At 41.2% G+C, this 26,356-nt stretch overlaps 1 protein-coding gene and 1 long non-coding RNA gene across 3 annotated transcripts; both read right to left on the bottom strand.

Moving 5' to 3' along the window:
- Positions 1-3,039: 3,039 nt before the first annotated feature.
- LOC132028062 (immunity-related GTPase family M protein 1-like) lies at positions 3,040-7,198 on the bottom strand. The gene is made up of 2 exons (XM_059416716.1): positions 7,039-7,198; positions 3,040-4,424 (listed from the first exon to the last, which is right to left on the bottom strand). Exons 1-2 carry the CDS (start codon positions 7,063-7,065, stop codon positions 3,213-3,215), a joined length of 1,239 nt encoding a protein of 412 aa, XP_059272699.1. The 5' UTR covers positions 7,066-7,198; the 3' UTR covers positions 3,040-3,212.
- Positions 7,195-10,693, bottom strand: LOC132028063 (uncharacterized). Of its 2 annotated transcripts, XR_009407344.1 has the most exons (4): positions 10,645-10,693; positions 10,385-10,530; positions 9,490-9,558; positions 7,195-7,268 (listed from the first exon to the last, which is right to left on the bottom strand). It is a non-coding gene; the product is annotated as an uncharacterized LOC132028063 (long non-coding RNA). The 2 variants fall into 2 exon arrangements; XR_009407343.1 differs by lacking the exon at positions 7,195-7,268 and having other exon boundaries at positions 9,463-9,558.
- Between the last annotated feature and the right edge of the window lie 15,663 nt (positions 10,694-26,356).

Genomic DNA, 26,356 nt, shown 5'->3' with positions numbered 1-26,356 from the left:
TTTCTAAGATCTCCAGTTAATTTTGCAAGTGTTCAGAATGATGTGGTAACTATCAAGCTGAATTCCAGGAACAAGATGAAATTAGACTCCCCTATTCCTCTGCCATCTTAACTCCTCCTTTTTCTCCAAGAAAAGTTTTCTTAAATGAGATGATATTGGTATAAAGATACCAAGATGGCAGCTGTATAACACAGACTGACCAATGTGATACTTTGACATGAAAGTGAAAAGCTTCTCTTCATGAAAACAAATGCAAAAAGAATGTTTATAAATCTCCACAAATCTGGTGATTTTTGTATAAAGGTAGTCAACTAATGATCAATAGAAGGAAAGTATTTTAAAAAACCTAGATGTCCATCAACAGATGAATGGATCAAGAAGATGTGGTATATATACACAATGGAATACTATGCAGCCATCAAAAGAAATGAAATCTTGCCATTTGCGACATCATGGATGGAACTAGAGCGTATCATGCTTAGCGAAATAAGTCAAGTGGAGAAAGACAACTATCATATGATCTCCCTGATATGAGGAAGTGGTGATGCAACATGGGGGCTTAAGTGGGTACGAGAAGAATAAATGAAAGAAAATGGGATTGGGAGGGAGACAAACCATAAGTGACTCTTAATCTCACAAAACAAACTGAGGGTTGCTGGGGGGAGGGGGTTTGGGAGAAGGGGGTGGGATTATGGACATTGGGGAGGGTATGTGCTTTGGTGAGTGCTGTGAAGTGTGTAAACCTGGTGATTCACAGACCTGTACCCCTGGGGATAAAAATATATGTTTATAAAAAATAAAAAATTATATATAAAAAAAAATCTGTTTATAATAAAAAAAAAATTCCAGAACTCACTAAGCAAAATTGAAACAATCCAGCATGGAGGAGGGCAAAAGGCATGTACAGAATATTCAAAGAAAAAGAAACGTGTATAGAGAAAAATACAGAAATTACCACAATTAGTGAGACAAATTCATCTCTGTGCACTATGATATGACATTGTTCATTAGTTTGCTGCAAAATTTGAAAAGTTGGACAAACTCAGGTATTGGTGAGAATGTACATTGATAGACTCTCTGAAACATGGCTGCTGGGACTGCAAATCAATACACCCTTTTTGTAGAAAACAGTATGGCTCAATCATAAAACTGCACATTCATGGGCCTCAGGATTCAGCATTTCTACTCCTAACACTATACTTAAGAGTCACTCTGCAAATATGTGCAGAAGGCATGAACATGTGCTCCTAGCAGCAGTCTTCATAATTGTGGGAAAAGAGAGGACAAAGAACAGATAATTAAGTTTACCTACACAGTGTGGAAAGGACTGAACCACAGATATATGGAGATTAATTAATCTTTTGGTATAATGTTGACATTCCAGATTCATTTATGTAATCTTCTGAATGCTGAGTGTTGATGGAAGTGCTCCAGGTCACTAGTCCCTGCTGGCATTTCTGAAACCCAGGGATGAAGAGTTCCTACAATTTTCCTTGGAGACAACCAGGTGGCCATTCAAGGAATTTGAATGGAATTGGCATTGGGCTTTTTACTGGCAACCTGGCATGCTAGAAGGAGATAGATCTTCATAGTTCTAAGAAAATATGATGTTGTGTCCAGAATCTTCTACTCAGTTAAACTATTGAAAGTGATCACAAAACAATGGCATTAATTTGAAATGCCAAGACTAGAAAGTTTACCACACAGAGAACTTTTTTCTCACTTTGAGAATGGATGCAAAGTAAATGAACAGGGAACATGGAATCCAGAAGCACCAGTGCCACTAAGTGAATGGATGGATATGAGCAAGACCTGTGCTCCAGGTTGGGAGAGCAAGTAGTCCAAGTGAGAGCAGGAATTAGAGGTATTTCACAGAAAACCTTCAGGGAGAACCCTAGCATGCTCTTCCTCAGGGGAGTGCTCACATTCTACTGTCATTTACTCTCCCTCCAGCTACTGAGCATGGCTGTATGTAGCTATCTTGCTCTTTCTTTTCTTCTTCTTCTTTTTTTTCTTCTGTTTTTTTCTTGTTAAATATCAATCCCCAAACTGGATAACTCTGTGTGGCCTGAGGCTGGATGAAATGACCTGAAAATGTTGGCAGAGGCTGGTCCTTTGGTAGGTAGCAAGGAAGGACATGTCCAGGTCCCAAGGAGGAAAGAGCTGTGATTGGAGAAGGTGCAGCTTCTTCATGCTGGGTACATGCAGGAGTGACTCTCACAGAGAGAGGAGGTCACTCACAACTGGCTATTTTTTAAGGAGCTTCTTGATGATATTATCTGGTATCTATTGTTGTGGATCAAATTTGTGGAACAAATTATCCACAACTTAGTGGCTTAAAACAAGTGTTTATGTGCTTATAGTTTCTGAGGGCCATAATTCAGGAACAGTTTTAATTGTGTGGTTCTGGATAAGGGTCTCTCCTGAGATGGCAGTCAAGCTATCAGCTGGGCTGCACCTCCTGACGTCTTGCTGGGATTGAAGGATTTACTCTCAAGATGACACATTTACATGATCAGCAGTTAATGTAGGCTGCCTCTGCTATCCTCCACATGGCCTCTGATTCCTCAGGACCTCTCCAAAATTCTTATGGTAATGAGGCCGAGAGAGGAAAGAGGAGAGGAGGATGGAGAGAGAGAGAGGAAAACAGAGCTGGAACAGGAGCAAGGCAGCGCCAGTGAACAGAGTGTTTATAAGACAGAGATGCACTTTTCATAACAAAATTCTGGAATTTTTGGACATTCATTTATTGCTGCCATATTCTATTAGTCACTCCAGGGAAAGGGCTTAAACACAGACATGAAAATAGGAGGAAATGTTAGAGGTCATTTTAAAGTGTCTACCACTGACATATAGGGAGGTCAAGATTGTGTGAGTTTACAGAGTGTGAGATGAGAAGTGAAAGAACATGGAGATCAGAGAAATGATGCTAAGGTTAAGTGAGAAATGGATGTCAGAATGACTCTATGTCACATTGAGCAGATATTTTCTTCCACCTCTCATTTAATAAAAGACAAAAGTACAACATATTTGGGAATTTCCTGACATGAGTTCAAAATGAGCAAGTCATCTCATATACCTCAAGGAACTTACAATCAATGAAAGTGAAAGTAACTGAGCTTGACTGAGAATTCAGAAAGGAGACAGTGTGACAATAGGACCCCAGATGTCCTGAATTCCCTTCAGAAGGAGGTTGCTGAAACATCACTTCTTCAGATGATGGAGTCTGTCAGGATTTTCTTCAGGATGTCCTTGGTGTCATTGGCAACTATTTCAAGGAGGCATCTGTGTTTCCACTCTCTAAGGGAGTTGAAAACAAAGACACCTAACAGTGGGATACATCTCAGAATTAAACATAGGCAAGAGACTACATTACAATTCATGCAAGAAAATAGCCAGTCCCCTCTGAGGACAGTATTTAGATCTTGAGACCTCATAAGGGCCCTGTACTCCTCTATGGACTTCCCCATACTCTGAGCCAGCTGCTGGAGGGATTCATCATCTATACTAAAGAGCAAGTGGTAGGCCATCAGACTTTGCTCCAGATCATCTGCATTCCAGATACCAAGGGTGTCAAAAGACTTTGAGGCTATTTTCTTCCTGCAAGTGATCACTTTGTCATTAATGGCCTTCTTATAAGTGTGGGAGAGATTTTCTAGAGGACCATGGTACCTGGTGTCAGAAATGTCCCTGTGCAATGTGATCCTAAGCTTAGGGAAGTCATGCAATAAGGGGTCAAAGCTAGAGACCAGGAATATGTTGGGTTCACACACTCCCTCTTTTTGGAGATTTTCCTGGATATTCTCCTGAATATTCTTCATGAGTCGTTCCCTCAAGTGGGCACTTGTGTTGACGTCCCTGTCCAGCTTGGTCCAGACGATATAGAACTTCTTTCCCAGGTCCCGGATGACTTTTGCAAGCTTCACGAGATTCATGCTGAACTGTTCTGATGCAATGATGATGACAAGGTCATACAGACTAAACTGTATCTCCTGCAGATAGTTCCCCAGGCATTGGGTATCTGCCCCTATTCCGGGTAGGTCCCACAACACCACATTGGGAAAGTGGGAGGAAAAGTAACGAGTGGGAGTCTGGGTGGTCCTCACCACCCCAGTGGGAGCTGAGTCCTCCTCCTCCTGCCCAATTCCCCGCAGTGCATTAATGAAGGAGGACATGCCATTGCCAGAGTCCCCAGTCACTGCAATGTTCACTGGGGCACTGGATGCTGTCTTCAGGGTCTCCTTGACCACAGAGGCTACCTCCAGCAACTTCCCTCCTCCCAAGGCCTTTTCCACATTTATGGCAACCTCCTTAGGTAGGACACTCCAGCCCATATTGTATGGCTTATCAGAGGTGGAGGATGCAAGTAATGGGGTGTGAAGAGAGTGGGTGGGCTGTATCACATCACTGAGCAATGGAGTGACCTGCAGAAATAGGAAAAACAGGGGAGTGAAGAGAGCCTGGCACATAGGATGGCAGAGGATTCATCATATTTGATAACCCAAACTGAGGGCATCAGATCCACACCCAACTCCCTGCAAAGGTACTTAGGTGACAACAGCAAGCCTCTGGAAAAATGTTTGTTAGTTTGTCAAAAATTTAAACATATTCAACCATAGAAAATGAGGAAATCCTACCATCTGTAACATGTATGGACACTGAGGGCATTATGCTAAGTAACATAAATCAGACAGACAGATACTCCATGTTCTAACCAATGTGTGAAATCTAAAATTCAAATAAAATAATTCGTAGAAAAAGAGAACACACTTGTGGATTCAATTTATCACATGGTGAGAAGGTGGAATTGAAGGAAGTGTTCAAATGGTATAAGATTTCAGTTATAAGATAAGTAAGTCTAGGGATGTAGTGTACAACCTGATGACTACAGATAACACGACTGTATGATTTATAGGAAAGTTGTCAAGGGACTGTATCCTGAGTTCTCATCACATGGAGAACTTTTTCTCCTTTTTCTTCTTTCTTTTCCTTTGATTGAGATGATGGATGTTAGCTGAACCTACTGAGGTAATTACTTCACAACATATATAAATCATGCTATGTGCCTTAAATTCATACAGTGATATAGGCCTATTCTTTTCCAATAAAACTAATAAAATGATTTAAACAGAGTCACCAAATGACCCAGCAGTTCCATTCCTAGGTAGATACCTAAAAGGAATGAAAATGTACATATAGGTAAAACCTGCATGCAAATGTTCACAGCGACATTATTACAATAACCTCTCAGGGGGGATTCACACAGATGTCCACCCACTGTTCAACGGATAAAGAAATGTGGTCTATCCATACAAAATATCACTATTGGGCAAGAAAAAAATGAAGTACTAATGAACCCCAAAATATTATGCTAAGTGAATGCGGACAGCCCATCGGACAATATATTCTGTGATTCTATTCATATGAAATGTCTGGAAAAGGCAAATCCTTAGGCACAGAAAATATATTGAGGGTTTCCTAGATTGGAAGGGCAAATGGTAGGAGGGAAAAGAGAGGTAGTCAAGAGGTACAGGATATCTTTTGGATAATGAACACGTTATAAATCTGATTATGATGGGTGTACAACTTTGTGAATATATTCAAATCTACTGAAAACTTTAAAGAGATGAATACAGAATGTGTAAATTATATCCCAATGAAGTTGTTGAAAAGAAAAGCAGGAAGGGTGCTTATTGAGGAGATGTGCACATGTTAGAGGCTCAGAGGAGACCACTGATGAATGCTCTATAGCTGTGCTACTAGTAGTCAGCTTCTCCACAGGTTATGGATGGAGGGGTTTGAGCAGAAGGATATTGTGAGGGTTGCTCAGTCAGGACCAGGCATATAGGGGTACTCCTCCACCCAAATTGAGTGAGCAGGATGTCCCACCAGGGATGTCCCCAGGCAGAAGCAAACTTGTGCAAACTCTCCATACTGTTCAATCCCAAGGGCCGACACATCCTCAATACATATGTCTTCAAGGTCAAGAACAATTTAATTGTCTTAGCAGCAATGAAAAGTGCGTTTTCCCCCATTTTTCATATCTTTCACCACTAACTGCATACCTAAAAAAATCCCTGTCTCTCACCCATTGCAACATTTAAGTTACACAAGCTTTCCAAATAATATCCTACTGATTTTTAAGTCAGTACTTATGTTTGTACTTGATTGTTTATCTTTGCTGTGATTATTGCTATAACTATTTAAGCTCTCCCGTGAGCTTTCTCTTGTAAGCTGAACCCTGCAGTAAGATTGCAAGCATTTGTGGTGCCTGGGTGGCTCAGTGGGTTAAAGCCTCTTCCTTCGGCTCAGGTCATGATCCCAGGGTCCTGGGATGGAGCCGACATCCCACTCTCTGCTCATCGAGGAGCCTGCTTCCTCCTCTCTCTGCCTGACTCTCTGACTACTTGTGATCTCTGACTGTCAAATAAATAAAATCTTTACAAAAAAAAAAGATTGCAAGCATTTCATATAGCAGAATTGGGAAGGAGAACTGGCTGGAATTACCCACTGGACTCTCCTGGGGGCTACACACACAGTGCTGGCTGGTGGGCTTTCACAATCCCACAAGTTATGGCTGCTTGCTGTGGTAATTTCCCTTAAGACATCTACTATCTCTGTGTGCACAAATGCAAATTTTAAAACACTTTCTAACTCAAGACTGACTATTTGCTGAGGAGTTTTCTTGTACAGCCTCATTAAGGGACTCTCCTGATGCTCTTGGAGATAAGACCTCACATCCAAACACTCATGTTTCTGCTGAAAAAGACTGCAGTCCTGTCTGTAGGACAAATTTTTTTTTTGAGCTATAGGAGCTATGGTGCAGCTTGTTACCCACCACACTGGCTTTCCTCTCCAATGGTGTGTCCCCCTTGCATGATTGCCCTCCAGAGTTCTCTGGATGCTTTCTTCCAATGAGGAAATTGCCAAGAACCCTGACTGAGTTTTCAGACAGGCTTGGCCCATGGTAATGTGAATGTTTTCACATTGAAAACTGAGCCCCAATGTTCTGTCTTGTGCAGCAGGGAAGCTACCCACCTCACAGGACTTCAGGGAGGGCTTCATGCTAAGATCCAAGTGAAAGCCTGGGGAGGCCTGCCAGCAACTGCTTGGTAGATTCTCTCTCGTCTTATGACCTCTGAGGAAGGCTTTTCTCTGGTTCTTCTTATTCCCTCCACCTCTTACTGCAGTGTATGAAGATTTTGATCTGTGAGTCTGTGTGGGCAGGATGTTCTGCATGCCTTTTCTTGATTAATCTTCTCTGAGCTCTATTAAACAAGTGATAGTATTATTCCTGGTCACAGATCAAGAAACAGTGTCTCACAGATGAGAAACAAGCCTCAAATTGCATAGCAATGACTCAGGATCCAAGATATAAATTCACAGTGTCTTTCTGTTTCTGTCTGGACAGGAGAGGAGGACCATCCTAGTAAATGCTGAATCTCCAGCCCCAGGGGCTAAGGGTTGGCTGGATTCTGAGATGCTTCTCCCAGGGATGTGGGTCCAATTATTGCTGTCAATTACCATCTACCTCTCCCTGGATGAACCCTTACTAATTTGGGGGAGAGAATGGAACTCAGTTCTCTCTCAACTCCCTTCCTCACTCCACATTAAACTCACTGATTCCAAGTGTGAAGAGAAATCCAAAAACGTGTCCCCACTTTTCGGAAAATGTTGCAGTGAACCCAACCCCCATTGGGAGTTAGAGATGCCCAGTGAAATGATCAGGAGATGCTGGGAGTTCAGAGGGAGGGAAGCTGATGGATTATGATGTGATCATGATCCCATCTGGTTGGGCACTAGAATCTCCTGAGGCCTATGCCCACAAAGTTCTCAGGGTCCTCCATCAGGAGAGTTGCAATAGGTCAGCAAAAATGGTGCCTCTTCCTGCAGGGAGTGGAGGTGCCCTGAGCTCGGTGAGGGGGTGAATGACATGGTGGACAGGCACGCATGGCTAAAGCTGGCTAGAAGTCAGAAAGATGGAGCTCTGGGCTGGTTCAGGCTGAAAGAACATTCTGGAATAAGAAAAGTATCCCTTGCCCTTGTACTCAAAGCCTTCTTTAAGACCTCTATTATCCATAATAGCCTCCATTCTTGTTTATGGGGTACATAAAAGTCCCTGGAGGCCTCAACTGCCATTATGACTCCAGGGAGAGAATCTCTTGGGTGAGTTCCAGGCTCACTGACTTGGTTGTGTGAAGGGCTTTCTGCTGCCCCTCAGCATGTTATATATTATGCTTGCCTGTAAATTTGCCCTAGTATGGGATGGAAAAGACTGGATATCCTTATCAGTGTTCCTGTGGTGCCCAAGCAGGCCAGAACATAGGACCTGGGCTACAACCCTTGATTTCTTTTCCTGGTTTGTCTAAATCCCATCAGAACGTCCATATGTGCCCACCTAAATTTGACTTCCCAACTGTTAGGTCAATCAAAAAAACCCCTGTGTCTTCAAAAGTTTAAAGTCCCAAAAAGCCTTCTTTCATCCCACATTAGATGATTAGTATCATAAAAATACACATGCAAGTCTTTGCACTTACAGTAAATAATTCCCTAGATTCTAGTACCCTTAGTCCCCAGCAGGTATGGGACATACTTCTATTAGATGAATGAAACACAATATACCATTGTATATCTTCTACTTATTGGTTGATGGATAATTTAACTTTGCTTCCTAAATCTGTCATCTGAAATGTTGAAGCCAGTTCTGCCACAGCCCTTCGGAAAGCAATTAGGGGCTGGGGCAGAGTATGACCATCCCCCCACCATAAGGTGGGTGTGGAAGGGGAACACAAACCTATATTTTTCCAGACCATTTCTATGACTGTGTCTGACTATGGACTTTTCACATGTCTTCTCAGCTGAGCCCCTGTGCTGGACCCTATTGAAGGGGGGTGATCGAGGTTATGAAGCACCAGCCACAGCTCTCCTATTACCCACTACCTGCTCATTTGATCTCTGCCCTGCACCTGGTGCTAGAAAACCCCACACATGGGACCTTCTTGGGATCCTTTTAGGCATGTGTCCATGTGTCACTACCATTGCAGGATGGCACAAGGGTAACTCCAATAAGCTGTAAGTTATTCCAGGAGTGGTCAGTGCATATGTGTCTGCAGGACACTGAAGCTCAGATTACTGACCCAGAAGCCATCATAGACAAGTCCAGGTGCAATTGACTTCCTTCTTGTAGATCCTACTCATGCTAAACCTCTGATATTCCCTTTCTAAAGAGAGTTTGAGGGTCTCTGAGTAAAGAGACATAGGCCTTTATGGAAGGGGCCCAAGTAGCAGATTTAACTAGAGAGGGCAGCTGTGCTTGCAAAAGAATCAGACCCTAGGAGAAGATCTTTCAGCCTTCTGAATGAGATCAGCAGTGATAGATTCATTTCACATTAGAACCAAGTACACACTCAACACACATGCATGCACACATATGCATAGACCTGAAGAAAGAGTTTACCAACAGTCTGTCTACTCTTTATTTTAACTTACTGGATTCTATTGCATTGGGTAAATTTTATTTTGAACTCTTGTTATAATGCATCAGATAGATTTCATGACCTAAGAAGCAGAAAGGAAAACACTCATTAGTGGACTTCCAACGTAGGGTCCTATATAGTTTGTACCATGCCCAATGATCCCAATGATCACCAAACTAGAAATCTAAGGCATCAAGGCCATTTGTAGTTTGAACCCAACATGGGAAAAGCCCATATTTCCCCCATTTTATCATCATAGGGAAAGGGTGAGGGAAAAATATCAACATATTGATTTATTCTAGGAAAGTATAATAAACATCTGCATCATCAGTGGGTATGAAGCACAAAAGGACCTGATCTGGGAAGAGTATTTCAAGAGTCCACCTCACTGAGGTGAAGGATGGAGTTGGTGTCCACCAAGGGGGATAGTTTTTCCAATGCCAGATACACATGTGCACTGTTATGCATTGTCTAAGGTCTGTTAGACCCTTTGTCCCTGAAACCCCACCCCCACTCCCTAATCCACAGGAGGTCAAGGCCGTGTTCCAGTTAGACTCTCCCGACTCCAGGCTACCCCCCTGAAATTGTCATTGTCCTTAAATACTACTTAGACCCTAAGAGAATATGAATGACAAATCTTCCTGTCCTTTTCCAACCCCAGTGCTGTGAACATGGAGGTGATAACCCCATTACCTCCACACTGGAGGGCTGGATAGGTTTGCAGCAACCAAAGAGTTAGGGTGCTGTTTTGTCCCTGAAGAATATTCAGAGAGGGTCCCAATGGTGACTACTCACTGAAATGGGTAATCCAATCCCCAAGCTCTTCTTCTCTGGTGTCAGACTCTATCTTTCATGTCACAGTAGGAGGGTTACTAGCCAAGTTGGGTTGTAGGAGCCCTCTCACTTACCTGCTCCGGGAAGCATTGTGTGACTACTATCAAGAAGGTATCAGTGGTCTTCCTGGAAGTTACCCCTCCCTGGGGAAGAGTCCAGCCCTGAAGAAGAGACCATTCCCTCTGAGACCATGCAAAACGTGTTCAATGCCCAGGATTCTCTGTAAGGAAAGAAGAGAACTGTGTTGGGTTGGGGTGTCCTAGGAAGAGCCTAGAGAGGAAAGAAAAGGAGTTAGGAAGGTGAAAGTGTAGGGCTTTCTGTTCCAGTGCCTAACCTGCTCAGAGCAGTGTAATTTCTGGATCATGGTTGTGGCAAGATCTTAGCCCAAATGCAGGGAAACCAGGGATGGTTGCTTTCAATTTCTATTCCTGGAAATCACACCAGTTCTCAAAAAGGGGTAGAACCAGTTTCACATTCTCCATTCTGGAGTGTAGGACTCCTACAGCATTAACCTGAAGCATGTCAGGATTATTTGAGCACCTTCAGCAGGAAAACCCAAGGAAGGGTAGGGGTGCTCTGTGACCAGCCCCACAAGATCACTGTCTATATTCTCCTCTAGGATTTTGATGGATTCCTGTCTCACACTGAGGTCCTTCATCCATTTTGAATTTATCTTTGTGTATGGTATAAGAGAATGGTCACATTTCATTCTTCTACATGAATTGAAGAAACTGTCTTTTTTCCATTGGGTATTTTTTTCCTGATTTATTAAAGATTCGTTGACCATAGAGTTGAACGTCCATTTCTGGGTTCTCTATTCTGTGCCACTGATCTATGTGTCTGATTCTATGCCAATACCAAGCTGTCTTGATCACAGTTTTGTAATATAACTTGAAGTCAGGCAATGTGATATGCCCAGCTTTTAACATTCCCTTAGTGATTCAGGGTATTTTCTGGTTCCATACAAATTTTAGGATTAATCCAGCTCCTTGAAAAATGATGGCATTTTTTATATGGTATAGGGATGGCCTTGAAAGTGTAGATTGCTCTGGGCAGGACAGACATTTTAACAATGTTTATTTTTCCAATTCATGAGCATGGTATATTTTTCCATCTTTTCGTGTAAAATAAAGAAGACACAAAAATATTTTAGCCGTTCTGACAAATGGTAATACCTCATAGTAGTTTTGATTTGGATTTCCCCATCCATCCCTTCACTTTAGATCAGCAAGTGCCTTGAAGTCTAAAATGAGTCTCTTGGGGTGCCTAAGTGGTTCAGTCAGTTAACCAGCTACCTTTGGCTCGGGTCATGATCTTAGGGTCCTGAGATTGAGCCCCACATCAGGCTCTCTGCTCAGTGGGGACTCTGCTTCTCTCTCTCGCTGCTGCTCCCCCTGCTTGTGCTCTCTCACTTGTGCTCCCTTTCTCTCTCAAAGAAAGAAAGAAAATATTTATAAAAATAATAGAATAAACTGAGACTCTTATAGGTGTCTAATACATTTTTTAATCCGTTCTGATACACAATGTCTTTTTTTTTAATTTCTTTTCAGCATAACTGAATTCATTGTTTTTGCACCACACCCAGTGCTCCACCCAATACATGCCCTCCCCCAACCTCCCACCCCCACCCCTTCAAAACCCTCAGATTGTTTTTCAGAGTCCATAGTCTCTCATGGGTCACCTCCCATTCCAATTTCCCTCAACCCCCATCTCCTCTCCATCTCCCTATGTCCTCCATGCTATTTGTTATGCTCCACAAATAAGTGAAACCATATGATAATTGACTCTCTCTGCTTGACTGATTTCACTCAGCATCATCTCTTCCAGTCCTGTCCATGTTGATACAAAAGTTGGGTATTCATCCTTTCTGATGGAGGCATAATACTCCATAGTGTATATGGACCACATCTTCCTTATCCATTCGTCCGTTGAAGGGCATCTTGGTTCTTTTCACAGTTTTGCAACCGTGGCCATTGCAGCTATAAACATTGGGGTACAGATGGCCCTTCTTTTCACTACCTCTGTATCTTTGGGGCAAATACTCAGTAGTGCAATTGCAGGGTCATAGGGAAGCTCTATTTTTAATTTCTTGAAGAATCTCCACACTGTTCTCCAAAGTGGCTGCACCAACTTGCATTCCCATCAACAGTGTAAGAGGGTTCACCTTTCTCCACGTTCTCTCCAACACACGTTGTTTCATCTTGCTAATTTTGGCCATTCTAACTGGTGTAAGGTGGTATCTCAATGTGGTTTTCATTTGAATCTCCCTGATGGCTAGTGATGATAAACATTTTTTCATGTGTCTCATAGTCATTTGTATGTCTTCATTGGAGAAGTGTCTATTCATATCTTCTGCCCATTTTTTGATATGATTATCTGTTTTGTGTGTGTTGAGTTTGAGGAGTTCTTTATAGAACCTGGATATCAACCTTTTGTCTGTACTGTCATTTGCAAATATCTTCTCCCATTCCATGGGTTGCCTATTTGTTTTGTTAACTGTTTCCTTTGCTGTGCAGAAGCTTTTGATCTTGATGAAGTCCCAGAAGTTTATTTTGGTTTTTGTTTCCTTTGCCTTTGGAGACATATCTTGAAAGAAGTTGCTGTGGCTGATATCGAAGAGGTTACTGCCTATGTTCTCCTCTAGGATTCTGATGGATTCCTGTCTCACATTGAGGTCTTTTATCCATTTCGAGTTTACTTTTATGTACAGTGTAAGAGAATTGTCGAGTTTCATTCTTCTACATATAGCTGTCCAATTTTCCCAGCACCATTTATTGAAGAGACTGTCTTTTTTCCACTGTATATTTTTTCCTGCTTTGTTGAAGATTATTTGACCATAGAGTTGAGTGTTGATATCTGGGCTCTCTACTATGTTCTGCTGGTATATGTGTCTGTTTTTATGCCACTACCATGCTGTCTTGGTGATCACAGCTTTGTAGTAAAGCTTGAAATCAGGTAATGTGATGCCCCCAGTTTTATTTTGGTTTTTCAACATTTCCTTAGCGATTCGGGGTCTCTTCTGATTCCATAAAAATTTTTGGATTATTTGCTCCAGCTCTTTGAAAAATACTGGTGGAATTTTGATCGGAATGACATTAAAAGTATAGATTGCTCTAGGCAGTATAGACATTTTAACAATGTTTATTCTTCCGATCCAAGTGCATGGAATGGTCTTCCATCTTTTTGTGTCTTCTTTAATTTCTTTCACGAGTGTTCTGTAGTTCTTCGAGTACAGATCCTTTACTTCTTTGGTTAGGTTTATTCCCAGGTATCTTATGGCTCTTGGTGCTATAGTAAATCGAATCGATTCTCTAATTTCCCTTTCTGTATTTTCATTGTTAGTGTAGAATAAAGCCACTGATTTCTGTACATTGACTTTGTATTCTGCCACATTACTGAATAGCTGCATGAGTTCTAGTTGTTTAGGGGTTACCCAATGTCTTTTGATTAGAGTGTTATGTCCATTAACATTCAAAGTAATTATTGATAGATATGTATTTAGTACCATTTTATAACTGTTTTGTCATTAGTTCTGGTGATTTTCTGTCCTTTCTTGCTTTTGTCAGTTTTGGTCTCTCCTTTGCACTCAAAACTCTTTGGTCTGAGGACACCTGAGTGACTCAGTCAGTTAAGTGTCCATCTCTTGATTTCAGCTCAGATCATGATCTTAGGGTCATGAGATTGAGCCCTGGCTGCACTCTGCACTAAACATTGAGCCTGCTTGAGATTTCTTCTCTCCCCACCACCCCTGCTCCTCCCCACCACTTGCATGTCTACACACTATCTCTCTTTCAAAATAAAATAAATTTTTTAAGAAAGAAAATTTTAAAAACACTTTGGTCTGGCCACAGAGCATTGGGGTGGGAGGGGTGTGCTTGTCTTCATGGGGTAGGGCCTCTGTACTGGGACCGAGGCTAGCTGATTGAGAAGGTCAGTCTCACCAGAGTGCAGCGGGGTAGGGCTTGGTGTAAGCAAGTTAGGCTGCCAATATCAGCCTTGTGGTGCTTCCAGCAGTTGGAGCTGAGGTGGGTGGGAGGGAAATGGTGCAAGGAAGGGGGAATTGTAAATTGTTTCAGGAGAGGCATCTGTGTGAACCCTTCAAGGTCATGCTCCAAGAAAAGTAAACAATCTCTCCCTTGTGTGCCCCAAGCATTCTCAAGATCCCTGTTTCCAAGCTGTCTGACCTGGGTTGTTTGCCTGCCTTCTTTCCAGAAGAAGCACAGCCAAGCCTTCTGTGCTAAAGCCAAGCCTGCTGTGCTGTTTAAAACTGCAGACTTTAACCCAAGCTAGTTGCAAGAATTCATAATATATAGCCCCTCTTATTTTCCAAGTCAATGGCTGTGGGATAATATTCTCCTGCTGTGTTCCCCCTATGTGGTCCTCTACTTCTCTCTCTCTCTCTCTCTCTCTCTTACACACACATGACTTCTCCACATCCATGCCCCCACCCTGCCATCTGCAGCACCCAACATCCCTTTCTCCCCTAAACCATGACTCCACACTTCCTACCTTCTTCAGTGCGGCCTCTTTTCTCCCTTTAGTTGACCATCTTCAGGTCAATTCCTGGGATATTCAGGATGACTTGATAGTTATCTCATTGGGTTCATGGGATGAGGGGAGCCTAGGGTCCTCCTGCTCACTGCATGCTTCCTCTCCCCAAGCAAGTATCCTTAATAAGAATACATGCAAATTTTTTCAACAAAATATTAGCAAACAAAATTCAACATCATATGAAAAGAATCATACATCAGGGTCAGTGGGATTTATTTTATTTGTGTCCCAAGGGATGCAAGCTTAATTTCACATGAGCAAATCAATGTATATAATATACCACATAAATGAAATAAAGGATAAAAATTAGGTGGTCAACTCAGTTAAAGCAAAAAAAAAAAAAAAAGACAAAATTAAATGACTTTTCATAAATAAATGTTCAGCAAATTGTGCATAATAAAAGCCATACAGGCAGGCCCCCCGCTAACATCATACTCAAAAGTGAAAGGAAGAAATCTTTTCCTCTAAGATCAGGAAAAAGACAAGGATGCCTTGCCACACCATTCTATGCAAAATAGTCCTGGAAGTTCTGGTCATAACAATCAGGAAAAAAAAGATATAAAAGTCATCCACACCACAAAGGAAGAGGTAAACCCAAAGATTTCACCAAAAACTTGTTCAAAGTAATGAGCAAAGTTAACAACATTTCAAGATACAAAATGAGTATATAAAAATCTGTTGAATTTCTGTACACTAAAAATCAACTAGCTGAAAGACCAATTAAGAAAACAATTAGAATTATGCAGAATGAGGGAGGTCTGAGTGGTTGAGTCGGTTAAGCACTTGCCTGAAGCTCAGGCCATGATCACAGTGTCCTGGGATAGTCCTGCACTGGGCTTCTTGCTCAGCAGGGAGCCTGCTTCTCCCATTGCCTGCCATTCCCCCTGCTTGTACTCACTCTCTCTCTGGCAAATAAATAAATAAAATCTTAAAAAAAAAAAAAGAATTACAACAGCATCAAAAAATAAAATAAAATTCCATCCATAGGGGAATGGATACAGAAGATGTGATTATATATGTATATAGAAAACATACAGTTTATATGTATATGGAAAACATAAAATACCTATATATAAAGTAAATACTATTCAGCCATTAAAAAAGAATGAGATATTGCTGGGGACATCTGGGTGGCTCAGTTGGTTAAGCATCTGCCTTCAGCTGAGGTCCTTATCTCAGGGTCCTCAGATCAAGTCCCGCATCAGGCTCCTTGATCAGCCCGGAATTGCTTCTCCTTTTCCCACCCCCCCATTTGTGCACTCGCTCGCTCTCTCTCTCTCTCTCTGACAAATAAATAAATTTAATTTAATTTAATTTAATTTAAATTTAAAAAAGAGTAAGACCTTGCCATTTGCAACAACAACATGAATAGAATAAAATGCTAAGTGAAATAAGTTAGAGTAAGACATATATACCATATGACTTGACTCATACATTTAACTGTCCCTCAGAACAATGTATTACTTAAAATATAACCCATGGGAAATTCTGCTAGTTACCAAGCATGTTTTTTATTTTTTAAAATTTTATTTATTTATTTGACAGAGAGGCAAGCAGAGAGAGAGGAGGAAGCAGGCTCTATTCTCTCCACTGAGCAGAGAGCCCGATGTGGGGCTAAATCCAAGACCCTGAGATCATGACCTGAGCCGAAGGCAGAGGCTTTAACCCACTGAGCCACCCAGGTGCCCCACCAAGCATGTTTAGTATAGCCTCAAGAAAAACACATACTGGCAACAGACCTCTGGGGGAGAGGATGATATACAGCCCTGAAGCCGAGCAGAATGCCCCCTGCTTCATTTTTCCCTTATCTCCCCTTTCCCCCCACCAAGAGCACCTGTGGCTAATTAGGTAAGTCCTTCGAATGTGCTTGCTCAACTATAAACTTTATAATGCTTGAGCAAACATATTTTGCCTTCCTTCTTGTTTATCTATAAGACATAAGACTAATGTTTAGCCTTCTTCCGCTCTTCTGTTAATTACTGTCTATATCTAATAAAAACGGAACTGAAAAGTTGTTCAGGGCAACGGTCTTTTCTACCGTTGTCCCCTGCTCCCTTTCTCTTATAGCTGACTTGTTTGTGCCTCATCCTTCTCCCATGTGCCATCGGGAAGCAACAATACTTGGAATTTAAGAAACAAAAGAAACAAAGAAAAAAGTAGAAAAAGAGAGATAGAGGGAGAGACCCTGAAACACAGAACAGAAACTGGTGGTTCCCAGAGGGGAGGAGATATCCCAGAAATCTGATCTATATCTATTATATCTCTATATATATTATATATAGCTATTATATATAATATATATATAACTTGTGGTTTAATATATCTATCTATATATCTATCTATCTATATACAACTTGTGGTTTAATCGTGATATGTGTTTGTGTGCATACACATATATATTTAATAGTGATATATATACATATATATATGATGTAATATTATTCAGTTATGAAAAAAAATAAAATCTTTCTACTTGCAACAACATAGGTGTACCTTGCAGGCTTTAGCTAAATGAAATAATTCAGAGACTGACAAATACCGTATGATACCATATGATCTCACTATTTGTGGAATCTAAAAAGCAAAACAAAACAAAAAAACCCTAAAACAATGAGATCCTGGCTAAAGAGAACAGAAAATGTTCTCTGGGAGGTGAACTTTCTGAGTTTTTGGATTTCCAATTAATGCCTTTATTTAGAGCTTACTTTCAATAAATAGTTTAACTGAGTATAGGATTCTGGATACAACATCATTTCATCTTAGATCTCTGAAGATCTATCTCCTTCCAGCATGCCATGTTGCCAGTAAAAAGCCCAGTGCCAATTTCATTTGCATTCCTTGGATGGTCACCTGGTTGACTCCATGGAAAATCATAGAACTCTTCATCCCTGGGAACTATGTCAGAAATGTCACAAGGGAGTGATGACCTAGAGCACATCCATCAACACTCAGCATTCAGAAGGCTCCTTAAATGACAGCTGATGTGAAAAGGCATGGAGATGCACATTACCAAGTGGGAGAAACCAATCTGGAAAGGCAACATACTACATGATTCAACTGTGTAACATTCTGGAAAAGGCAAAACTACAGATTCAGTAAAAAGATCAGTGGTTTCCAAGGGTTCAGGGGAGGGAGGGACAAGCCAGTGGAGCACAGAGTCCATTTAGAACAGTGAAACCAGTCTGTGTGATGTGGTAATGGTGGGTTAATGGCAGATAAATTATACTTTTGTCAAATCCCATAGAATACACAGCACCAAGAGGGAACCCAATGTTAACTATGGACTATGGACGTGGAGGGAGAAAGATGGGGTCAGTTTGGGTTCATGAACTGTAGGATGGTGTGAGTTGTTAACAGTGGGGAGGCGGTACTTGTGTGAGGGCAGGGGATACACGGGAACCCTCTATACCTTCTGCTTAATTTTGCTATTTACCCAAAACTGCTCTAAAATACAGTCTAATGAAAAAGATGATGGCTGTTGACATTGTTCTTCAGCTTTGACATTGTCCTTTGGTACCTTTTCCAAGTGTAATATGTGTTCAGCCATTAGCTTCAGTAGGATATATATGATATCTCATATGTACATATACACAGAATAAATAAAGATATAAAGGAATGCCAGGGTGGCTCCGTCAGGTGTCCAACTATTGGTTTCCGCTTAGGTCAAGATCTTTGGGCTCCCTGCTCAGCAGGGAGTCTTCTTAAAGATCCTTTCCCTCTTCCTTGCCCCTCCCCTGATTGCAGGTACTCTTTCTCGGTCTAAAATAAGTAAATAACTCTTTAAAAAAATATCATCATGCAACATTAAAAAAAAATCTAAATCTAAATACCTGTCAACTTCCAAAATTAAGAACAGGAATGTTTCTTATATAAGTGAATATTCCTACACAATTAATCCATATCCTGTCTCTCCATATCTCTTCTCAGACATACAGCACCTTCAAATTTTATCTTTTTTTGCTTCCTTCCATTTTTACCACTATATGTGGTTCCTCAGAAAATTATTTGTCCTTGGTGGGTGTCTTAGAAAAATATAATTATTTTGTGTGTCATCTTCTGCAAGCTGCTTTTCATTTACAATTGTTTCTATCACATGTGTTTTCCATTTTGCAAAGATAGAACATATTATCTATTTTCTGTCAGTGGGCACTTTGGATTGGGGTTTTTTACAGTTGTTTCTTTCTATTCAACACAGTTCTGCTACAAACATGTTACACATGTTTCTTGGACACCTTTGTAGAGCCTTCTCCAGAAATAGGAGAGGAATTGGTGGGTCATAATATTCGAATGCTTACACATTGCACAAAAGGAAGAGAATGCATTGGTTAACAAAGCAGCATTAAATTTCCCATCATTCAGGTATTTTCTGTAAGTAGGTATTTTCTGTATGGCTGTCACTGCTGGAAAGTTGAGAAGGACCTGCCTGCCCTTATACTCAAATGCAAATTACACTTAAAAGTTGGTGCCTGTAAACCACCATTCCTGTCTTCAGGAGGTTACATGGTGTCAGACCACATCTGTCTCTGAAGCAGCTTCCTGCTTTAAGCTCTGCAGGATCTGCAGGCTCAAGCTTTAAGCTCTGCAGGATCTGCAGGCTCAAGCTCCTGGGTCTTCTCTGAATGATTTAAGTTAAATTCATTGTATTTCTAGATCACATCCAAATAAATTAAAATCATGAAACATTAATTACTAAACATACATGTCTCTAATTTTGGCTCCTTTATTACTGAGAAACTAAAGATAAATGTAAGTACTGTTGGTAAACCTTTTTGGTGTATTGTATGGGAAGATCATAGTATTTTAAAAAAGGATAGGTTTCTGGCGGTTCACAGACCTGTACCCCTGGGGATACAAATATATGTTTATAAAAAATAAAAAAATTTTTAAAAAAAGGATAGGTTTCTAGAAAAAAATGTGTATTTATAAACTTCCCATCTCAAGAACAGAAGACTGGTCTAACACACAGATAACAAGTGCTTACTTGTTATCTAATTATATATTTATATAATGTTACTTAGTTATAACTAGAAATTAAAGCTTCTAAGTGTTCAGACCTCTAATGTGTGTGGTAAAGCTACTAAAAATTAAAAAAGGAAACATCTCTGAAAGAAAGAAAACTAGGTTATGTGCTTCTGGTTAAAAAAATATATATGGACTGGAGAAACATTTTTTTTTTGAGGCAAAAGAAAGTTGTAGAAATACTATAAAAATGAACCTTTAGAAAGGAATTTATTCATGGTTGGGACTGACAAACATTACAATGAATATGTTCTCATAGAAAAGTAAACTGGCGTAAAATTAGAATTTGGATTCCTATATGTTAAAAGGACAAAGATTTGATGGTTATTTTAAACATCTGATCTACTTTTGGTAGTTGGTTGAGAATGTTACCCTTCCATTTTAAGTGATCTTCCTAGAAAACAAAGATCCCGTGTATTATGTTGCATTTCCATGGGTATATGTATTCTAGAAATTATGTGAAATTCCTGGGAATTTGATACATCCTAGTATAATGTTAATGCTTGTAATTATTCTCTTACCTTCTGAAATTGCAGTCATCAAAACTGAGGCTCCCACTAACAGGACTGAAACAGAGTACAAGGAAACTGCCTCCAGCTGACTTTCATATGCAAAGGCAGCCAACAAAAGAATCTATAAAGAACGTGACACATGTGGACAACGTCCATTCTGCCTCTCTGCAAAAATGTCTGCTTGTTGTGAGATTTTTGTCCATTCTAATGCCAGGGTAACATGGCAACCCTCTGCTTCCAAACCAGAGAAATATAACATGGGTAACCAATGGTTGTAAGTTGAATGAACAGTCAGGGATTTATGGAACACAAGACAGCGGCCAGATTCTTCCTGACTCACTAGCAAATACATTTTTTGTTGTTGTTGTTTTATTTCTTCACCCATTATAGTATATTTAAGATGACTCAAACTATCGATACATATTGGAGGGAAGACTTCTATAAAATTGTGGAAGTCTACCAGCAATGTCTGACTTGTCAGGCCCATTATCCTGGAAAAATTGTTTTTGCCCTCAGAGGACTCACATCACCTCCTTTGAGAGACATTTGAACACCCACAGCTGGTCTTCATTCAGCTGTCACCTAGCCTGAGTCATCAATGTGTTCTTCTTACTGTATGTGTGTTTTCCAGTTCAGTTGAAGTTTGCCCTGCTGCAAAGCAGGTGCCCTCCCAGTGGGAAAGGAACTGTCAATGATTTCTTTCTTTTTCTCTTCCCCTCTTCCTTTAAAAACATTTCCCTTCCCACAGCTCAATAGAGCCCCTTTCTGTTTGCTAGATAAGATATTGCCTAATTCATGAATTATATAATAAAGCTAATGATCCTTTAAAATTAATTTATTTGAGGGGTACCTGGGTGGCTCAGTGGGTTAAAGCCTCTGCCTTTGGCTCAGGTCATGATCCCAGGGTCCTGGGATTGAACCCTACATGGAGCTCTCTGCTCAGCAAGGAGCCTGCTTCCCCACTGCTTGCCTCTCTGCATACTTGTGATCACTGCCTGTCAAATAAATAAATAAAGTCTTTAAAAAATTATTTATTTGAATTGTGTCATTAATAGATAATACATGCATTGTCTCCCCCACAGAAAGGTAGTTAGGCATGAGATGGGGAGTAGGGGGTGTCTGATCAGGAAGCTCTTGGGGAAAAGCCCCATCCACTAATACCCCAGACATTCACATGATCCTTCTGCAGTTCACAGGAATCAAGTTTGTCCTCCAACCTCCCTCTGAAAATGTCCCAAATAGTTAAATGCTCTAACTGGCTCACAGCCATCCACCAGACACCCTGCCCCTCAGCCTTTCAAGTCCATAGCACCCGAGATCATGCATCCAGTCTCTTCCAAGCTTAGACATACAAATCTGTGATTTCTTGCTTGCCAGTTCCTGGAGGGAAAGAAACTCCCGGTGTCAGCGTTGAGCTCTGAATGTGTCCCTGAGCAGCTCAGGAGATGCTGAGCCTGGTGGATGTGCTCCCTGCAGCCCCCAGCAGGAGCTCTGCTCCACTCAGACTGGCCTTACACTGGAACAGGTCCTGTGTGCTGGTGTGGTCACTGAAGAAATTAAACAGCTGATGGTCATCTGAAATGTCTTCACTTTGTGTGAGGAGCTGGCAGGACTTAAATCATCTGTGGCCTCTGCTCCACCCTCACAGGAACCTGCCCAATAGTAAGAAGCAGTCATCACATGGCAGAGCCCTGCATTTCCAGGAATAGAAAGTGAAATCAAAGTTGAAAGCTCCTTTTCCGAGAAACACAAACATTGTTGGGAAGAGAAACTGAAAGGCACCGTGGCCGTTGATATGATGTGCTTTGGCATTGTGAGTAAGAGAAAGACATGGGATCCCAGTCAGCAGGCTTCTCAGTGACCCCAAAGGACACCCTAACCAGCCCCAGGTTCCTAGCCAGGCAGAATCTGAATCCACATTCAGAGAACACAGGACTGCTTCCTGGGAGAATGACACTCATGCCTCACCTGTTGGCCGTGGACAGCTCAAACTCTACAGGGAGTGAATCTAATGAAGAGTCTATCTAGCCTTGTCCCTGGTTCCTGGCACAGAGCTTCAGAATCCCTGGGAACAATTGTCAGTTTCTACTTTTATTTTACAGTGTCAAGACTAGACAGCCTGTTGGATTTCTACTTTCATGAAGTTAGTTACAACAGATAGACCTAAAACCTTGCCGTTTGAAAAAAATATATTTTTTTTGTATTTGAAAATATTATGTATCCTCTCTTTAGGGGTGTAAAATGCTCTCTTGTATCTCTTCCCAATTAACACTCTTTTTAATTTAAAAAAAATCCCTGAGGATTTCCTGACTGTTGGAAGCTGACTTTGTTTTGCTAATGAAGTTATTCCTGGTAGGATCCTTAATTGCTTCAGTTCAGTGGCTGGTCACCAGGAAACCCACCATGTGAACAGAGAGTGGAGGCTCAGGGCCAGCTGAACCTCTAGGAAGGAGAAGTGGGTAGACACTGAGTTCAATTAAATAGCCAGTTATTTAAGCAATCATGTCTTTGAAGTGAACATCAACAAAAACCCTAGACACTAAAGCTCATTCAGCTTCTTAGTTATGTTTGCATTGATGTTCTGGAAGGTTGCATACTCTGGCTCCATGAACAGAGCATGGAAGCTGTGTACTCCCCACCAGAACCCACCCTATGTGCATCCTTTTAAATAAAACTGGATTTGAAAGTATAACACTTGCCTGACTCATGTGAAGCATTCTGATCAATTAGCAAGTCTGAGGGGGTTACAAGACCCCTCTAATTTGTAGACAGTTGGAGATCCAGGTGACCTAAGGATCCCCCCACCCCCCAGTGCAGCTGGTGTCTGAAGTGAGAGTAGTCTTCTGAAGGACTGAGCCCTGAAACCTGGGGAGTCTTTGCTAACTCTGCATGGTTAGTGCAGGAATTAAAAGACAGTATACCCAGTTGGGGGTGGAAACTGAATAGGGAGTAACCTTGTGTCCTGGGGAGCCATAGTCTGGCTTTTGGTATTTTTGTTTAGTTTTGTTTTTCATTTATTTGTCGAAAAGACATCAGCTATGTAGTTTATGAACCAAGAGCTATAAGATGTATACAAGGCACACAATGGCCATTCTTCAAGTTTCTGTACCAGAGGGGACCCTGTCATCTTTACAGGTCCCTTTAAGGAATATAGGAAGAAATATGCACATCTGTTTTCTCCTCTTGACAAAAATGGCAGCACTCCCTACACAATGTCCTGTACCCCAGGTTCTCCATTTGCTATTTGGTAATTGTCCTAGATGAGCACACTCAAGGCTCCACCTGTTAAAAATATTTTTATTAATGTCTTTTCAAACAAACATCTGGTAAGAAAAATAGCTGAAGAAATAAGACTTATGTGAACTATAGCTCAATGAAGCTGTCTTTCTAAAAAAGAAGGAGAAAAAAATGGAATGAACCATCCGCCCAGTAAACTGCTGTGACCCCTGCAAACAGCAGTTCTCTCCTCTAACCTGGAGCTTATATCCCTCACACACCCACCAGCTTTTGATTAAAGAATAATTAACATAAAACATTACACTAGTTTTAGGTGCAAAACACTGATTTGACAACTCTATACATTACTCAAATCTCTCCACAGTAAGGGCATTCACCATCTGTCACCATACAACATTGTTATAATATTATTGACTACATTCCACATGTTGTACTATTCATCTCTGTGACTTACTTTATAACTGGAAGTGGGTACTTCCTAATCTCCTTTGCCTATTTTTACCTTCCCCTCACCCACCTCCCCTCTGGCAACTACCAGTTTGTTCTCTGTATTTAACAGTCTGTTTTGTTCTCACTTGTTTGCTTGTTCAGATTCCACTTATAAGTAAAATTACGTGGTATTTGTCTTTCTCTTTCTGACTTATTTCACTTAGTATAACACCTTCGAAGTGATCCATGTTGTTGCAAATGGCAAGCTCTCATGTTTTATGGCTGGGTAATCCATTGTGTGTGTGTGTGTGTGTGTATGTGTGCGTGTATACACACGTATATTTATATATACACACTTCATCTTCTGTGTCTATTCATCTATCAGTGCACACCTGCATTGCTTCCATATCTCGACCATAGTAAATAATGTTGCAATAAACATAGAGGTGCAGATACTTTTTTGAATTAATGGTTTTGTTTTCTTTGTTTAAATGCACAATAGTGGTGTTACTGAATTTTATCTTTTACTAGATTTCATCTGTTATGTATTTTTAGTCTTTTGATGAAAGGTCACACAGTTGCCCATGGTGGTTGTACCAATTTACATTCTCACAACAGTGCCTGATAATTCCCTTCATTCTACATCTCACCAACACTTGGTGTTCTTTCTTTTTAATAGCCATTCTGACTGATGTGCGATATCTCACTGCAGCTTTGATTTGCATTCCCTGACAATTAGTAATGTTGATCGTCTTTTCGGTGATTGGTATCAGTTTTGGTCATCTGCATGCTTTTGCTTGGGAATTTCTTGGGAAGGAGTTATGTCTACTCAGGTCATCTGCCCATTTTAAAATCACGTGTGTGTGTGTGTGTGTGTGTGTGTGTGTGTGTGTATGTTGAGTTGTGTAAGTTCTTTATAACTTTTCTATAATAATCCCTTATCAGATCTATTATTTGCAAATATCTTCCCTTTTATGGACTTCTGTTTTGTGTTTAGTTTCCTTCCCTGTAGAAAAGCTTTTTATTTTCTTGTAATCACAATAATTTATCTTTGCCTTTGTTTGCCCTGCCTGGAGAGACATTTTTGTAAATATGTTGCTGAAGGAGACATGTAAGAGATTACTGCATATATTTTTTAAGAGATTTGTGGTTTCACAAAATAGAGGATCATAGGGGAGGGGAAAGAAAAATAAAATGAGATGAAATTAGAGAGGGAGACAAACCATACTCTTTTTTTAAAATAAATTTTATTATTTTTAAAACTTTAAAAAATTTTTTAAGGATTTTATTTATGGGGGAGGAGTCAAGATGGCGGAGAAGTAGCAAGCTGAGACTGCTTCAGCTAGCCGGAGATCAGCTAGATAGCTTATCTAAAGATTGCAAACACCTGAAAATCCATCGGCAGATCGAAGAGAAGAAAAACAGCAATTCTGGAAACAGAAAAACAACCACTTTCTGAAAGGTAGGACCAGCGGAGAAGTGAATCCAAAGCGACGGGAAGATAGACCCCGGGGGGAGGGGCCAGCTCCCGGCAAGCGGCGGAGCAACCGTGCACAAAATCAGGACTTTTAAAAGTCTGTTCCGCTGAGGGACATCGCTCCAGAGGCTAAACCGGGGCGAAGCCCACGCGGGGTCAGCGTGGCCTCAGGTCCCGCAGGGTCACAGAAGGATCGGGGGTGTCTGAGTGTCGCAGAGCTTGCGGGTATTGGAACGGGAAAGCCGGCTACAGAGACAGAGCCAACAGTGTTACCTTGAACCGGTCGCAGGCTCGGTGAGCTCGGAGCACGGCGGGAGGTCAGGCAGACGGGAGTAACTGGGCGCGGTTCTCTGAGCGCGCACTGAGGAGTGCGGCCCTGGGTTCTCGGCTTCTCCGGGCCGGAGACCAGGAGGCCGCCATTTGTATTCCCGTCCTCTGGAACTCTACGGAAAGCGCTCAGGGAACAAAAGCTCCTGAAAGCAAACCCGAGCGGATTACTCACCCCGGCCCCGGGTAAGGGCGGTGTAATTCCGCCTGGGGCAAAGACACTTGAGAATCACTACAACAGGCCCCTCCCCCAGAAGATCAACAAGAAATCCAGCCGAGACCAAGTTCACCTACCAAGGAGTGCGGTTTCAATACCAAGGAGAGCAGCAGAATTCCAGAGGAGGAGAAAGCCAAGCACGGAACTCATGGCTTTTTTCCTGTGATTTTTTTTTAGTCTTGCAGTTAATTTAATTTTTTCTTTTTCATTTTTTTTTTCACGCCTTCAGGTGTATTCTTTTTTTAAAAATTCTTTTCTTTTCTTTTTTTTTTTCTTT

This window comes from Mustela nigripes, chromosome 12 (genome assembly GCF_022355385.1).
Source record: "Mustela nigripes isolate SB6536 chromosome 12, MUSNIG.SB6536, whole genome shotgun sequence".
Lineage (NCBI taxonomy): Eukaryota > Metazoa > Chordata > Mammalia > Carnivora > Mustelidae > Mustela > Mustela nigripes.
This window is presented reverse-complemented; position numbering and strand designations above follow the sequence as displayed.